The 17,908-nt window shown below is 41.2% G+C and overlaps 4 protein-coding genes across 5 annotated transcripts in view; all 4 read right to left on the bottom strand.

The window, feature by feature from the left end:
* The window catches only part of LOC307256488 (protocadherin gamma-C5-like), a gene marked incomplete at its 5' end in the record, with an annotated part of 206,099 nt that overhangs the window by 144,426 nt on the left and 43,765 nt on the right, over window positions 1-17,908 (bottom strand). The gene's annotated exons all lie outside the window — the stretch shown is intronic.
* Window positions 741-6,712, bottom strand: LOC307256596 (uncharacterized protein; the record flags this gene model as incomplete). The annotated part of the gene is made up of 2 exons (XM_080035627.1): window positions 741-3,236; window positions 4,292-6,712. The coding sequence occupies 2 exons, from the start codon at window positions 6,710-6,712 to the stop codon at window positions 741-743; spliced, it is 4,917 nt and encodes a 1,638-aa protein (XP_079891753.1).
* LOC307256595 (uncharacterized protein) lies at window positions 7,172-13,544 on the bottom strand (the record flags this gene model as incomplete). Its single annotated transcript, XM_080035626.1, has 3 exons — window positions 7,172-7,198; window positions 7,703-10,151; window positions 11,128-13,544. 3 exons carry the CDS (start codon window positions 13,542-13,544, stop codon window positions 7,172-7,174), a joined length of 4,893 nt encoding a protein of 1,630 aa, XP_079891752.1.
* LOC307256594 (protocadherin gamma-A2-like) lies at window positions 14,391-16,859 on the bottom strand (the record flags this gene model as incomplete). The annotated part of the gene is made up of 1 exon (XM_080035625.1): window positions 14,391-16,859. The coding sequence occupies one exon, from the start codon at window positions 16,857-16,859 to the stop codon at window positions 14,391-14,393; it is 2,469 nt and encodes an 822-aa protein (XP_079891751.1).

Raw genomic sequence — 17,908 nt, 5'->3', positions numbered from 1 at the left:
TACAACGAGCACATTAGTCTAAGACGCATCACTGTAAATGCAGACCGAATGTCCTGCTCTCCGTGGCACACTAACAGAAGCACTGGAGGTGTAGCTGTATTTCAAAAGCTCCACTTGTGCTTTGAAGACCAACAGCGGCCCTCAGAGTCCATTGTGAAAATAACAAGTCACAAAAGTAAATATTAATAGCATGATGCAAGTGTTTAGGAGCCTTATACTTTTTCTTTCAATGTGTACAGGTATAGTATCTAATAAACAAAATAACATATAAAAATAGATAAAATAGTATCAAATTGAAAAGATGATAAACACAAGGTATTTTATAATGGATCGTTGGGAAATAATCAAATCTAATGGAAGAGAACAATGTTGTCACGCCAGACATGTTATCTGCAAACACTCTTTCGTCGTACTATTGCATTTTTTTTCTACCACCCCAAAAAAATAGCAGGGAGGAGAGAATCAATATATCATTTCTAATTACAACAACACAAAATAGACAATACAATAAAGAAGATATTAGAGTTTGGCAAAACGTAACAGCACTAGACTGCGCATGTTTCTTACTAAATCACTTTCACACGAGGTTAAAGTCTCAACTCTGAAAGGAGCTGTCCAACACTAATGCTGCTGAACATAACCTCTGAGCAAGTGAGACGATTGAGCCCTCAAAAAGAAAAGAAGAAACAAGAAATGTGTAAAATAGAAAAATAAACTGTTATGAATGCATTTTAAAGTAATTAAGTACAATGTGTTAATAAACCCACCTCTAAAGGAGAGTCTGGTTCATCCAGGATGCTTTTTTCACACTGTATCCGCTGCATCGTCCCTGTAGAACTGGGGTCCATAATCAGCACGTTCTGACTACCAGCTATGCCGAATTTACAGTCACTCTTTCTGGAGTCATTTGTCCTGCACACCTCGTAGTTGTACACGTGTTGGAGAGTCCCTGTCCCTGTCCCCAAAGTGTCTGAGTAACGTGGTGGATAATATGGAATCACAGGGAGACTGGAGTGATACAGGATGCGAGACTGTCTCCATCTGTAGATTTTCACTGATATAATAACCACTAAACACGTGATGAAGAGGAAGGAAACTACAGCCAAAGCCAACACTAAGTAAAAAGTCAGGTTGTCGTTGTACTCCTTGTCATGTGTAAAGTCATTGAACTCCGACAGCACTTCAGGGAAGCTGTCCGCCACCGCCACGTTAACAATGACTGTAGCTGAACGAGAGGGCTGCCCGTTGTCCTCCACTATAACAGTCAGTCTTTGTTTCACAACATCTTTATCATTGACTTGGCGGATAGTTCTTATTTCTCCATTCTGTAAGCCCACTTCAAACAGCGCCCTGTCTGTGGCTTTCTGCAGTTTATAGGAGAGCCAGGCATTCTGTCCAGAGTCCACATCAACAGCCACCACTTTAGTGACCAGATAGCCCACATCTGCTGAACGAGGCACCATTTCAGCCACCAGAGAGCCACCAGTCTGGACTGGGTACAGAACCTGAGGGGGGTTGTCGTTCTGGTCCTGGATCATTATTTTAACTGTAGCCACTGAACTAAGAGGAGGGGATCCAGCATCACGAGCAGTTACGTTAAATTCAAAAGATTTGATCTGCTCATAATCAAACGACCTCACTGCATGAATGACACCATTTTCAGAATTTACTGACACTAAGGAAGACACAGCTACACCATTAATCTGTTTGTCCTCCACAAAGTAAGAAACTCGAGCGTTTTGGCCCGAGTCTGCATCACTAGCACTGAGTGCAAACACAGACAATCCAGGAGAGTTGTTTTCGGATATAATTTTACTATATTCTGATTCTTCGAATTTTGGTGGGCTGTCATTCACGTCTGAAACTTTTAAATTGATATTTTTACTGCTGGACAGAGGTGGGGAGCCTTGGTCAGAGACAGTTATGGTGATATTATACTCATGAGTACTTTCCCTATCTAAGAAGTCTTCGGTTACTATAGTATAATATCCTGTTAGTGAAGACTCAATTTTGAAGGGCACATCAGAGTTAATGGAGCACTTGACTACACCGTTTCCATTTGAATCATCGTCATCAACGTTAACAACAGCTATAGTTGTACCTGGGGGAGAGTCCTCGGATATCGAGTTAGAAAACGACATAAGCTGAATTGTAGGGACGTTGTCGTTTTCGTCAATTATTTGAATAATAACTTTACACGTATCTGTAAACCCCCCATGGTCACTAGCCTGGATGTTTAATTGATACGTCTTTGATTCTTCAAAATCTAGTCTACCTGCAACTTTAATCTCTCCAGTTTTAACATTTACATCAAAAAGCTGCTTCGCTTCTCTGGCAATATGAGGGAATGAAAAAGTGACTTCACCATTGACACCTGTATCTGCGTCATTTGCGCTCACAGTGGTTACAACTGTTCCTTTAGCAGAATTCTCCTTTACATCAGCTTTATAAACAGGCTGGCTACACACTGGCGCATTATCGTTAACATCTAGCACAGTGATATGAATGCGCACTGTCCCTGATCTATATGGCTCCCCCCCATCTGAAGCAATCAGCACGAGTGCGTGAGTCTCCTCTTTCTCTCGGTCTAACGGGGTTTGTAAAACCATTTCGATAAATTGCCCTCCATCAGGCTGGCTCTGTACTTCCAATTTGAAATGATCTGAGGGTTTAAGCGTGTATTTCTGAATATCATTAATACCAACATCGGGGTCGTCTGCACTCACCAAAGTAAAGCGAGTCCCTGATGCAGCATTTTCTGCTATTTTCAAACTGATATCATCCTTTGGAAAAGACGGGCTGTTATCGTTTATGTCTATAACCTCCACTGTTACACGATAAAGCTGGATTGGATTTTCTAAAATGACATCGAAACTGAAGCTACAGGGCGTCGTCTTTCTACACAGTTCTTCGCGGTCGATTCGTTCTTTAATAACAAGAGTGCCTTTGTCTCGGTTTAAATCAACGTACTGGCGACTTCCTTTTGTAATGATACGAGCTTTACCTGATATGAGCCTCGCGATATCCAAACCTAAATCTCTGGCAATGTTTCCAACAAAAGATCCTTCTGCCTGCTCCTCCGGTACAGAATACCGAGCCTGTCCAGTCACTGAGCTCAGCATGAAAAGACAAAGAATGACAAGCAGCGCTTGACATCGGCCTCTTCGAGCGGTTATCCACATACAAGCCATCGTACATCCACGGGTAGAAACGCAGTTATCACTTCCAATGTGAAACTGATCAAGTGAAATCCACAAACTAAAAAGGTTATGGAATTTTCTGCTGAGAAATTCTACGAGAAAGGCAACACATTAAGCCTCAACGAGCCAGACCGTCTTCTTTCCCAGCAGGAAAACACTGATATGAATTAAAGGGGTGGACCACTGCACTGCTCATTTAGGCAGTTTGTCTGTGATCTAACAGCGGCGCTCAGAGCCCATCCACGGTAATGGATGTGCGCTGCACTTGAAGAGAAACAGTTTTAATGCTATATACAAAGTTGATGGATATAGTTGTTATTTTGATGTTATTTAAATCGACACATTTTTAGCAGAGGAGGAGTGGACCCTTATAGCCTAGTGAAAATGTAATCTATCAAGATGACGACTGACACATTATTGTGAACCACTGATGATATTTTGACAGAGCAAATTACATTGTTTAAAACTTTTTATTGTTTTACCAAATTAAATTGTAACCATTAGTATTATATCCGAAGTGCTATGGGCACCGAATAAAATACATAACAGAAATAGTGATTTCTTGTGGCTAGGTTTTTCGTTGTCAACCACTATCTTTTTAAACTGAAAACTGTATATGCCTATTCTTTTTTTTTTCTTACCGGAATATAATTATTGTTTTCTGAAACACATCTCGATAATATTTTTACAATCAAAAAGCGAGGGAACCTGTTTGTGATGAGATATGCTGTTGAATTGTTGATGCAGGTTGGTGTTTAAATGTAACTGTTAATGATAATTTTAATATAGATATGTCTAAAACAAGGGGGGAAAACAGGCTAAGGTAGTTGTAATTCTATATTATACGTATGTTCAGCTTACCAAGTTTGTTCACTAATGCTAGTGGGTTTTATTTTATTTATTCCCTCTCAAAACAACATGTCAAAGAGGTATGCTAAGAAAAAGGCTTCGGCTATTCCAGCACCATGGACAGCGACATAACAGTAGCCTATACAGACAGCCGTGCATGCGGACTTTAGTCTAAATACTTTAGGGGGAAAAAATAACAGACGAAAGAAAACATGGAGATCGAAATATTAAACAACACTCACCAAAGTTGACATTTGAGAACAGTTGCCTGACAGTTGATTATCCCCGTGCAGCGTATTGGTTTCAGCTCCATCCACACTCACTAAGCTTTGACTTATCGGTTGCATGTATTTCATGTCACTCTTTCTGGAGTCATTCGTCCTGCACACCTCGTAGTTGTACACGTGTTGGAGAGTCCCTGTCCCTGTCCCCAAAGTGTCTGAGTAACGTGGTGGATAATATGGAATCACAGGGAGACTGGAGTGATACAGGATGCGAGACTGTCTCCATCTGTATATTTTCACTGATATAATAACCACTAAACACGAGATGAAGAGGAAGGAAACTACAGCCAAAGCCAACACTAAGTAAAAAGTCAGGTTGTCGTTGTACTCCTTGTCATGTGTAAAGTCAGTGAACTCCGACAGCACTTCAGGGAAGCTGTCCGCCACCGCCACGTTAACAATGACTGTAGCTGAACGAGAGGGCTGCCCGTTGTCCTCCACTATAACAGTCAGTCTTTGTTTCACAACATCTTTATCATTGACTTGGCGGATAGTTCTTATTTCTCCATTCTGTAAGCCCACTTCAAACAGCGCCCTGTCTGTGGCTTTCTGCAGTTTATAGGAGAGCCAGGCATTCTGTCCAGAGTCCACATCAACAGCCACCACTTTAGTGACCAGATAGCCCACATCTGCTGAACGAGGCACCATTTCAGCCACCAGAGAGCCACCAGTCTGGACTGGGTACAAAACCTGAGGGGGGTTGTCGTTCTGGTCTTGTATCATTATTTTAACTGTAGCCACTGAACTAAGAGGAGGGGATCCAGCATCACGAGCAGTTACGTTAAATTCAAAGGATTTTATCTGCTCATAATCAAACGACCTCACTGCATGAATGACACCGTTTTCAGAATTTACTGACACTAAGGAAGACACAGCTACACCATTAATATGTTTGTCCTCCACAAAGTAAGAAACTCGAGCGTTTTGGCCTGAGTCTGCATCACTAGCACTGAGCGCAAACACAGAAAATCCAGGAGAGTTGTTTTCGGGTATAGCTTTACTGTATTCTGATTCGTCGAATTTAGGTGGGCTGTCATTCACGTCTGAAACTTTTACATTGATATTTTTACTGCTGGACAGAGGTGGGGAGCCTTGGTCAGAGACAGTTATGGTGATATTATACTCAGGAATATTCTCTCTGTCTAAGAAGTCTTCGGTTACTATGGTATAATATCCTGTTAGTGAAGACTCGATTTTGAAAGGCACATCAGAGTTAATTGAGCACTTGACAACACCGTTTCCATCCGAGTCTTCGTCATCAACGTTAACAACAGCTATAGTTGTACCTGGAGGAGAGTCCTCGGATATCGAGTTGGAAAACGACATGAGCTGAATTGTAGGCACGTTGTCATTCTCGTCAATTATTTGAATAATAACTTTGCAAGTATCTCTATATCCACCTTGGTCACTAGCCTGAACATTTAATTGATACATCTTTGATTTTTCAAAATCCAGTCTACCTGAAACCTTAATCTCTCCAGTTTTAACATTTACTTTAAAGAGCTGTTTCGCTTCTCTGGCGACATGAGCTATGGAATAAGTGACATCACCATAATGTCCTTTATCTGCGTCCTTTGCGCTCACAGTGGTTACAACTGTTCCTTCAGCAGAATTCTCCTTGACATCGGCTTTATAAACAGGCTGGCTACACACTGGCGCATTATCGTTTGCGTCTAGCACAGTAATATGAATGCGCACTGTCCCTGATCTATGTGGCTCCCCTCCATCTGAAGCAATCAGCACGAGTGCGTGAGTCTCCTCTTTCTCTCGGTCTAACGGGTTTTGTAAAACCATTTCGATGAATTTCACTCCATCGGGCTGGCTCTGTACTTCCAATTTGAAATGATCTGATGGTTTAAGCGTGTATTTCTGAATATCATTAATACCAACATCGGAGTCGTCTGCACTCTCCAGTGAGAAGCGAGTTCCTGATGCAACACTTTCAACAATTTGTAAAGTGATTTCATCCTTTGGGAAGGACGGGCTGTTATCGTTTATGTCAATTACCTCCACTGTTACACGATAAAGCTGGATTGGATTTTCTAAAATGACCTCGAAACTGAAGCTACAGGGCGTCGTCTTTTCACACAGTTCTTCGCGGTCGATTCGCTCTTTAATAACAAGAGTGCCTTTGTCTCGGTTTAAATCAACGTACTGGCGACTTCCTTTTGTAATGATACGAGCTTTACCTGATATGAGCCTCGCGACATCCAAACCTAAATCTCTAGCAATGTTTCCAACGAAAGACCCCTCTGCCTGCTCCTCCGGTACAGAATACCGAGCCTGTCCAGTCACTGAGCTCAGCATGAAAAGACAAAGAATGACAAGCAGCGCTTGCCATCGGCCTTTTCGAGCGGTGATCCACATACAAGCCATCATACATCCACGGGTAGAAACGCAGTTATCACTTCCAATGTAAAACTGATCAAGTAAAATCCACAAACTGAAAAGGTAATGGAATTTTCTGCTGAGAAATTCTACGAGAAAGGCAACACATTAAGCCTCAACGAGCCAGACCGTCTTCTTTCCAAGCAGGATAACACTGATATGAATTAAAGGGGTGGACCACTCCACTGCTCATTTAGGCAGTTTGTCTGTGATCTAACAGCGGCGCTCAGAGCCCATCCACGGTAATGAATATGCTGTGCACTTCAAGAGAAACGGTTTTAATGTTATGTTCAAATTTGATGGATATAGTTTTAATTTTACTGTTACTTAAATCGACACATTTTCAGCAGAGGAGTATGAATGCAAACTATGGCTTTACAATGAATGGACCCTTATAGTCTAGTGAAGTCACAGTTTTTTCTGAATTTCATTTAAGGTCTTCTGACAAGATCACGACTGACAGATTAGTGTGAACCACTGATGACAGTAAAACAGAACAATTGAGAAATTATATTCTTTTTTTCTTTCCGAAACACAATTACTGTTTTCTGAAACCATCTCGAAAATATTATTCAAATCAAAAGTGAGTGAACCTGTTTGTGATAAGAAATGCTGTACAATTGTTGATGCACGTTATTGTTTATATTGTAACTTTTGAGGATCATTTTCAAATGCATACGGTTCTAAAAAAAAAAAAAAAAACAGGATAAGGTAGGTGTGAGTCTATATTAAATGTTCAGCTTACAAAGTTTGTACAATAATACTAGTGGGTTTTCTTTTATTTATTCCCTTTCAAAACAATATGTCAAAGAGGTATGCTAACAAAAAGGCATCGGCCATTCCAGCACCATGGACAGCAACATAAAGGTAGCCTACTACAGACAGCTCTGCATGCGGACTTTAGTCTAAATAGGCTACAACAGTGGGAAAGAATAACAGACGAAAGAAAACATGGAGATCAAAATATCAAACAACACTCACCAAAGTTGACATTTGAGAACAGTTGCCTGACAGTTGATTTTCCCCGAGCGGCGTATCGGTGTCAGCTCCATCCACACTTACTAAGCTTTGACTTATCGGTTGCATGTATTTCATGTCACTCTTTCTGGAGTCATTCGTCCTGCACACCTCGTAGTTGTACACGTGTTGGAGAGTCCCTGTCCCTGTCCCCAAAGTGTCTGAGTAACGTGGTGGATAATATGGAATCACAGGGAGACTGGAGTGATACAGGATGCGAGACTGTCTCCATCTGTAGATTTTCACTGATATAATAACCACTAAACACGTGATGAAGAGGAAGGAAACTACAGCCAAAGCCAACACTAAGTAAAAAGTCAGGTTGTCGTTGTACTCCTTGTCGTGTGTAAAGTCAGTGAACTCTGACAGCACTTCAGGGAAGCTGTCCGCCACCGCCACGTTAACAATGACTGTAGCTGAACGAGAGGGCTGCCCGTTGTCCTCCACTATAACAGTCAGTCTTTGTTTCACAACATCTTTATCAGTGACTTGGCGGATAGTTCTTATTTCTCCATTCTGTAAGCCCACTTCAAACAGCGCCCTGTCTGTGGCTTTCTGCAGTTTATAGGAGAGCCAGGCATTCTGTCCAGAGTCCACATCAACAGCCACCACTTTAGTGACCAGATAGCCCACATCTGCTGAACGAGGCACCATTTCAGCCACCAGAGAGCCACCAGTCTGGACTGGGTACAGAACCTGAGGGGGGTTGTCGTTCTGGTCTTGTATCATTATTCTAACTGTAGCCACTGAACTAAGAGGAGGGGATCCAGCATCACGAGCAGTTACGTTAAATTCAAAAGATTTTATCTGCTCATAATCAAACGACCTCACTGCATGAATGACACCATTTTCAGAATTTACTGACACTAAGGAAGACACAGCGACACCGTTAATCTGTTTGTCCTCCACAAAATAAGAAACTCGAGCGTTTTGGCCTGAGTCTGCATCACTAGCACTGAGCGCAAACACAGAAAATCCGGGAGAGTTGTTTTCGGGTATAGTTTTACTATATTCTGACTCGTCGAATTTAGGTGGACTATCATTCACGTCTGAAACTTTTACATTAATATTTTTACTGCTGGACAGAGGTGGGGAGCCTTGGTCAGAGACAGTTATGGTGATATTATATTCAGGAGTACTTTCCCTATCTAAGAAGTCTTCGGTTACTATGGTATAATAGCCTGTTAGAGAAGACTCGATTTTGAAAGGCACATCAGAGTTAATGGAGCACTTGACAACACCGTTTCCTTCTGAGTCTTCGTCATCAACGTTAACAACAGCTATAGTTGTACCTGGGGGAGAGTCCTCGGATATCGAGTTAGAAAACGACATCAGCTGTATTGTAGGGACGTTGTCATTCTCGTCAATTATTTGAATAATAACTTTGCACGTATCTCTATTTCCTCCTTGGTCACTAGCCTGAACGTTTAACTGATATGTCTTTGATTTTTCAAAATCCAGTCTACCTGAAACCTTAATCTCTCCAGTGTTAACATTTACTTCAAAAAGCTGCTTCGCTTCTCTGGCGACATGGGCTATGGAATATGTTACTTCACCATTGACTCCCTTATCTGGGTCCTTTGCACTCACAGTGGTTACAACTGTTCCTTCAGCAGAATTCTCCTTTACATCAGCTTTATAAAGGGGCTGGCTACATATTGGCGCATTATCGTTAATATCTAGCACAGTAATATGAATGCGCACTGTCCCTGATCTATGTGGCTCCCCTCCATCTGAAGCAATCAGCACGAGTGCGTGAGTCTCCTCCTTCTCTCGGTCTAACGGGTTTTGTAAAACCATTTCTATGAATTTCCCTCCATCAGGCTGGCTCTGTACTTCCAATTTGAAATGATCCGAGGGTTTAAGCGTGTATTTCTGAATATCATTAATACCAACATCGGAGTCGTCGGCACTCTCCAGTGAGAAGCGAGCCCCTGATGCAGCATTTTCAACGATTTTCAAAGTGATGTCATCCTTTGGAAAAGACGGGCTGTTATCGTTTATGTCAATTACCTCCACTGTTACACGATAAAGCTGGATTGGATTTTCTAAAATGACCTCGAAACTGAAGCTACAGGGCGTCGTCTTTTCACACAGTTCTTCGCGGTCGATTCGTTCTTTAATAACAAGAGTGCCTTTGTCTCGGTTTAAATCAACGTACTGGCGACTTCCTTTTGTAATGATACGAGCTTTACCTGATATGAGCCTCGTGACATCCAAACCTAAATCTCTAGCAATGTTTCCAACAAAAGATCCTTCTGCCTGCTCCTCCGGTACAGAATACCGAGCCTGTCCAGTCACTGGGCTCAGCATGAAAAGACAAAGAATGACAAACAGCGCTTGCCATCGGCCTCTTCGAGCGGTTATCCACATACAAGCCATCATACATCCACGGGTAGAAACGCAGTTATCACTTCCAATGGAAAACTGATCAAGTCAAATCCACAAATTTAAAAGAGAAATATATTTTCTGCTGTGAAATTCTACGAGAAAGGCAACACATTAAGCCTCAACGAGCCAGACCGTCTTCTTTCCAAGCAGGAAAACACTGATATGAATTAAAGGGGTGGACCACTGCACTGCTCATTTAGGCAGTTTGTCTGTGATCTAACAGCGGCGCTCAGAGCCCATCCACGGTAATGGATGTAATATGAGCATTATGAGGAACAGTTTAAATGTCGTTTTATTTTGATACAATGCAATTAAGGCTTCTTTTTGTATCTTATCTCAAATGCTATATACGAACTTAATTTTAAAGTCAACTATAATTGTTCATATGAGTAGGGTGAATGACATCTCTCGGTTTACATAAAATGGACCATGTTGCACAAAAGCACCTCATAGCGAAATCACGTTGTTTAAAAATGTCATTAAAATATGTATGTCATTAGATTCTCCACCGACACATTAGTGAAACCCCTATGATAAACAACTGAATAAATTACACAATAAAAAAACATGAATATTAAAACAATTTAAAAAAAAGTTCATCCCTCTAAGGTGTGTGCAGTTTATGTTTGTATTGATACATAATTACTGTAGGCTAACAAATACCCGAGCATATTATAATAACAAAAAAGTAAAAAACCTTGTACGTGAAAAAAACACTGCAACAGTGTTGATATAGTATATTGCACATTAAGTTGTTTAAATGTAACTGTTGAGGCTAATCTTAACAGTACGTCTGTCAAAACAATACACATACTACTCACTTAGGTGTGATTCTATTAATAGTTTATTAAAATAATGATATATATTTTTAAATATTTAAATAGTTGACTACAATACTTAAAGAAAATCAACAGCCATTCCAGCACCATGGACAGTGGCATTATGGGACTGATGACAGCCGAGCACGTTAGTCTAAATAACGTAGGTGTAAAGAGTACCAGAAGGAGGAAAACATAGAGAACGAAATACGAAATATATCACTCACCAAAGTTGACATTTGAGAACAGTTGCCTGATAGTTGCTTGTCGAAGTGCGGTGTATCGGTCTCAGCTCCATCGACACTCACTAAACTTTGACTTATCGGTTGCATGTATTTCATGTCACTCTTTCTGGAGTCATTCGTCCTGCACACCTCGTAGTTGTACACGTGTTGGAGAGTCCCTGTCCCTGTCCCCAAAGTGTCTGAGTAACGTGGTGGATAATATGGAATCACAGGGAGACTGGAGTGATACAGGATGCGAGACTGTCTCCATCTGTAGATTTTCACTGATATAATAACCACTAAACACGTGATGAAGAGGAAGGAAACTACAGCCAAAGCCAACACTAAGTAAAAAGTCAGGTTGTCGTTGTACTCCTTGTCGTGTGTAAAGTCAGTGAACTCCGACAGCACTTCAGGGAAGCTGTCCGCCACCGCCACGTTAACAATGACTGTAGCTGAACGAGAGGGCTGCCCGTTGTCCTCCACTATAACAGTCAGTCTTTGTTTCACAACATCTTTATCATTGGCTTGACGGATAGTTCTTATTTCTCCATTCTGTAAGCCCACTTCAAACAGCGCCCTGTCTGTGGCTTTCTGCAGTTTATAGGAGAGCCAGGCATTCTGTCCAGAGTCCACATCAACAGCAACCACTTTAGTGACCAGATAGCCCACATCTGCTGAACGAGGCACCATTTCAGCCACCAGAGAGCCACCAGTCTGGACTGGGTACAGAACCTGAGGGGGGTTGTCGTTCTGGTCCTGGATCATTACTTTAACAGTCACATTACTACTGAGTGGAGGGGAGCCTCCATCCTGCGCTTTAACTATGAATTGAAGTTGTTTAATTTGTTCATAATCAAATGAGCGCACTGCGTGTATCACTCCGCTTTCTGCATTAACTGACACACACTGAGAAATTGGAGATCCGTCAAGATGAGAATCCACCAGAATATAAGATATGCGAGCGTTTTGGTTTTCATCGGGATCTTTAGCCCTGACCATGAGAAGAGAAACGCCTGGAGAGTTATTCTCTGGAATAAACGCATTAAAAACACCTTTTGAAAACGCTGGCGCATTATCGTTCACGTCGGAGACCTTTAAATGAAATGTTCTTTTTGTCGACAGAGGAGGTATTCCTGCATCTGTTGCAACAACAGTGATGTTATACTCTGAAACACTTTCACGATCTAAAACAGTATCTGTTAGCAATGTATAGTAATTTCTTAAACTTGATTTAATCTTGAATGGTGCATTGTTTTCGATTCTACATGCTACCTGTCCGTTTTCCCCCGAATCGAGATCTTTTACATTTATAATGCCAATTGTTGTGCCGGGAGGAGAGTCCTCTGACACTGGACTGGTGAATGACATGACGCTAATGATTGGGGCGTTGTCATTTACATCAGTTACTTCAATTATCACATTGCTTGAATCTGTCAAACCTCCTTGATCTTTTGCCTCGATTCTAAGCTCGTATTTTTTATCCTTTTCAAAATCTATTGGACCTGAAACAAATAACGCACCAGAGACTTGGTCTATGGACAACAGATTAGCAATGTTGCTCTTCACGTTTGATATAGAATAAGTTATGTAACCATTTGACCCACTATCTGCGTCTGTAGCATTAACAGTAACGATATTAGTGCCCTTTGCTGCATTTTCAATCACAGTGGCTTTATAAACTGACTGGTTAAAAGCAGGCGCATTATCATTTACATCCAAAACATTTATGTCTATATTCACGGTGCCAGATCGCTGTGGATTCCCACCATCTACTGCTATAAGCTTAAGAGAGAGATTAGGAGCATCTTCTCTGTCTAACTGCTTCTGAAGCACCATCTCCGCATATTTACTCCCATCTGGATTCACATGCTGCTTTAAAACGAAATTGTCATTTGCGGATAAAACGTAATTCTGCAAACCATTTACGCCGACATCAGGATCTTCTGCACTGTCCAGCACAAATCGCGCCCCGAGGTTAGCTGACTCGCTTATGTCTAACATAATATCTGATTTCTTGAATACCGGAGGGTGATCATTCACATCCAACACTTCAATCGTTATGTGATGTAGCTCCATAGGGTTTTCTAAAATCACCTCAAAGCTGAAACTACACGGTGTGACGTCTCCACAAAGCTGCTCGCGGTCTATTCTCTCATTTACGACTAGAGTCCCTTTGTCTGTCTTCAGCTCGGTGTACTGAATGCTCTCTCCGGTCACGATACGGGCCCGGCCTGAACGGAGCCTTTTCAAATCCAATCCAAGATCCTGCGCAACATTGCCGATAAGAGAGCCCTTCTTCATCTCCTCTGGTATAGAGTAGCGGATTTGACCAGCGACGATATCAAAGAAGCAAAGCCAAAAAACAACCATTACTCGGTGAGGTCCGAAAAGCAAACGCCATTTGCAGAATGGTCGCTGATACGCCATGTCAGAAAGGAATATTTTCCGAGGGAATATAAAAACAGAGATCCTCCAACCTGATTTCAATAAATTCCAATCAACCAGCAGTGTTCATTTATAGGAAACGTTGTGGGGAAAGCCGCTACTCCCAAATATATTCCCTTGCTGAGATGTGTACGCTTGCTGACGTTCCTGCTATTTCAGTGTGATACAAAGGACGTCTGAGAACTGCAACGGGGAGATTCTGACTTCCCTTCATATTCTTGATCAACAGCGTCACTTAGGGTTCAAAATGTGAACACCATATGGTTTGGAAAGAAATAATGAAGCACATTAACAAAGCAAATAAATGAAATAGAAAAATATTTATGACTCGAAAGTCAATGCTATTCACTGTGAAGTCATAGTATTACAAAATACTACTACTACTACTACTACTAATAATAAAACAGTCGATTAAACATGAGAAATGTGTATCTTAATGTAGAATCAGTTCACACCCCACTAAGCATGTGTTCTTACTAGATATAATAATGATAAGGATATAATAAAATAAATAAAGTAATGTGTATTTGTTTTAAACTAAAGGAAAAAAAATACTATTATTATCAAATATTATTATGAGTAGTAGTAGTAGTATTTATAAAAGGTAGCATGTCTGAATAAAAGTTGTGTATAGAGTAAAGTTTTAAAGTTTTAAAGCCTGACATACATTTCAGTGAAATAGGAGCTGTCCACACTGTGGTCCTGAAACGGTGGGAACTCTGCTATATAGGGCAATTTAATTTCAATTCAGTTCATAAATACAATATTTGCTTAATTCAAGACTTTGCACCTCACCTCTAGAGGAGAGTCTGGTTCATCAAGGATGCTCTTTTCACACTGTATCCGCTGCATCGTCCCTGTAGAACTGGGGTCCATTATCAGCACGTTCTGACTACCAGCTCTGCCGAATTTACAGTCACTCTTTCTGGAGTCATTCGTCCTGCACACCTCGTAGTTGTACACGTGTTGGAGAGTCCCTGTCCCTGTCCCCAAAGTGTCTGAGTAACGTGGTGGATAATATGGAATCACAGGGAGACTGGAGTGATATAAGATGCGAGACTGTCTCCATCTGTAGATTTTCACTGATATAATAACCACTAAACACGTGATGAAGAGGAAGGAAACTACAGCCAAAGCCAACACCAAGTAAAAAGTCAGGTTGTCGTTGTACTCCTTGTCGTGTGTAAAGTCAGTGAACTCCGATAGCACTTCAGGGAAGCTGTCCGCCACCGCCACGTTAACAATGACTGTAGCTGAACGAGAGGGCTGCCCGTTGTCCTCCACTATAACAGTCAGTCTTTGTTTCACAACATCTTTATCATTGACTTGGCGGATAGTTCTTATTTCTCCATTCTGTAAGCCCACTTCAAACAGCGCCCTGTCTGTGGCTTTCTGCAGTTTATAGGAGAGCCAGGCATTCTGTCCAGAGTCCACATCAACAGCCACCACTTTAGTGACCAGATAGCCCACATCTGCTGAACGAGGCACCATTTCAGCCACCAGAGAGCCACCAGTCTGGACTGGGTACAGAACCTGAGGGGGGTTGTCGTTCTGGTCCTGGATCATTACTTTAACAGTCACATTACTACTGAGTGGAGGCGAGCCTCCATCCTGCGCCTTTACGATAAAAATCAGCTGTTTGATTTGTTCATAATCAAAGGAGCGCACCGCGTGAATCACTCCGCTTTCTGCATTTATAGAAACATATTCAGAAACTGATGTTGCGCCGATTTTTCCATCTTCCACAATATAAGATATACGAGCGTGTTGGTTCTCATCGGGATCTCTAGCCCTGAGCGTGAGAATAGAAACGCCCGGAGAGTTATTCTCTGGAATAAACGCATTGTAAACATCCTGGGAAAACACTGGCGCATTATCGTTCACGTCAGAGACCTTTAAATTAAATGTTCTTTTTGTCGACAGAGGAGGTATTCCTGCATCTGTTGCAACAACAGTGATGTTATACTCTGAAACACTTTCACGATCTAAAACAGTATCTGTGACCAACGTATAGTAATTTCTTAAATTAGATTTAATCTTGAAAGGTGCATTTTTTTCTATTGTACATGCTACCTTACCATTATCACCTGAATCGAGATCTTTTACATTTATAATTCCAATAGTTGTGCCAGGAGGAGAGTCCTCTGACACTGGACTAGTGAATGACATGACGCTCATGATTGGGGCGTTGTCATTTACATCAGTTACTTCAATTATCACTTTGCTGGAATCTGTCAAACCTCCCTGATCTTTTGCCTCAATTCTAAGATCGAACTTTCTGTCTTTTTCATAGTCAACAGAACCTGTTATCAAAATTCTGCCATTTGTTTCATCGATCCTAAACAAATCACTGAGGCCACCATTGAGATCTGAAAAATAATAGGTTACAATACTATTTGACCCAAAATCTGCGTCACTCGCATTAACAGTGGTGACGTAAGTGTCTCTTGGAGCGTTTTCCATTACCGTTGCTTTGTATACAGACTGATTAAATAAAGGTGCATTATCATTAGCATCAAGGACATTGATGTCTATGTTTACTGTACCAGATCTCTGCGGAGTCCCACCATCCACAGCTATAAGCTTTAGAATTAGATTAGGATTTGTTTCTCTGTCTAGCGGCTTCTGTAGCACCATCTCTGCATACTTCTTTCCATCTGCATTGGACTTTTGTTTCAGGACAAAATTGTCGTTTTCGGTCAGAAAGTATTCTCTCAGTCCATTAACACCCACATCTGGGTCTTCTGCACTCGCCAATGGAAAACGAGCGCCTGTATTAGCTGTTTCGCTTATTTCAAATTGGATACTATCTCTTTTGAACGTGGGGGAATGATCATTTATATCCGTTATTTCAACTGTAACTTGATGTAGCTCCATAGGGTTTTCTAAAATAACCTCAAAGCTGAAACTACACGGTGTGACGTCTCCGCAGAGCTGCTCTCGGTCTATTCTCTCATTCACGACTAGAGTCCCTTTGTCTGTCTTCAGCTCGGTGTACTGTATGCTCTCTCCGGTCACGATACGGGCCCGGCCTGAACGGAGCCTTTTCAGATCCAAACCAAGATCCTGTGCTACGTTACCTATCAGGGATCCTTTCTTCATCTCCTCTGGGATTGAATATCGGATATGTCCGCTGATCACATGGTTGAGATAAAAGAGGAAGAAAAGAAGCATCCAATTCTGTCCACAGCTAAAGCGCCATTTCACGCACCGAGTGTGGGGTGGTATTCCACAAGCCATAGCAAAAAAAAGAACCGAAAATATGCTCTATAACGATCCAAGCACAATTATTATTTCTTCAAACGGCCGGTTGTCTTTTCAATGTACTAGATATCAACTATCTGAACGGAAGTAAAAATTAATGCGAGCCTTGTGTCCTCGACTGCCAGCCCACATAATGCACACAATCCCTTTTTTCTCTCATAAGCGACGGGGGTAAGGGAGGAGACAGTGTGGTGTAGTTTAAGATATTATGTTGGATTGACCAACAGCGTCTCTTAGAGTCCAAAACCAGTAACACCGTGACAATGAATCATTTTTGGAATATAAAGTGGTGGAAAATAATGTAATTTAAATAATAATAATAATAATAATAATAATAATAATAATAATAATAATAATAATAATAATAATAATAATAATAATAATAATAATAATAATAATAATAATAATAATAAACTCAAGAGATTATACTGTGAAATAACACCATTAAATGTGGAGAACGACCCCACCCTGAGTTAAACAAAAGAATGCTGGTATTGTGCAATCATCTATGAACATATACAAATGTGCAAGTGCACAGCAATCCCAAATTAAATGCACAATAATAAACTATGCAGGTCAGTCACACGCTGTACAGGAATATTTATAATCTAGAAAGTTATGGTAAATGGACTTGATTTATATAGCGCTTTTCTAGCTGATTTTCTCAGCCCCAAAGCGCTTTACATATCTTACCACATTCACACACACTCATACACCGATGGCAGTAGCTGCCATGCAAGGCGCTCTCTGAACCATCGAGAGCAATTTGGGGTTCAGTGTCTTTCCCAGGGACACTTCGACATGTGGCGGGTAGGCGGGGAATCGAAACTCCGACCCTGCACTCCAGAGGCAATCTTCCTACCCACTTCGCCACTGCCGCCCACAATGCCGTTATCAATGCACTTAAACAAAAAATGCAACCAGGTTAAAGCAATGTGCCTGAGAAAAAATAAAACTGAACGAGGATAACTGGTAAATATTGCTTAATGTTCTGAACATGAAATGAGAAAAGGTATTTCATCTGG

The sequence above is a fragment of the Ammodytes marinus genome (genome assembly GCF_949987685.1).
Source record: "Ammodytes marinus genome assembly, chromosome: 10".
Taxonomy (NCBI): domain Eukaryota; kingdom Metazoa; phylum Chordata; class Actinopteri; order Uranoscopiformes; family Ammodytidae; genus Ammodytes; species Ammodytes marinus.
The sequence above is the reverse complement of the archived record's forward strand: the minus strand, read 5'-3'. Positions and strand labels throughout refer to the sequence as shown.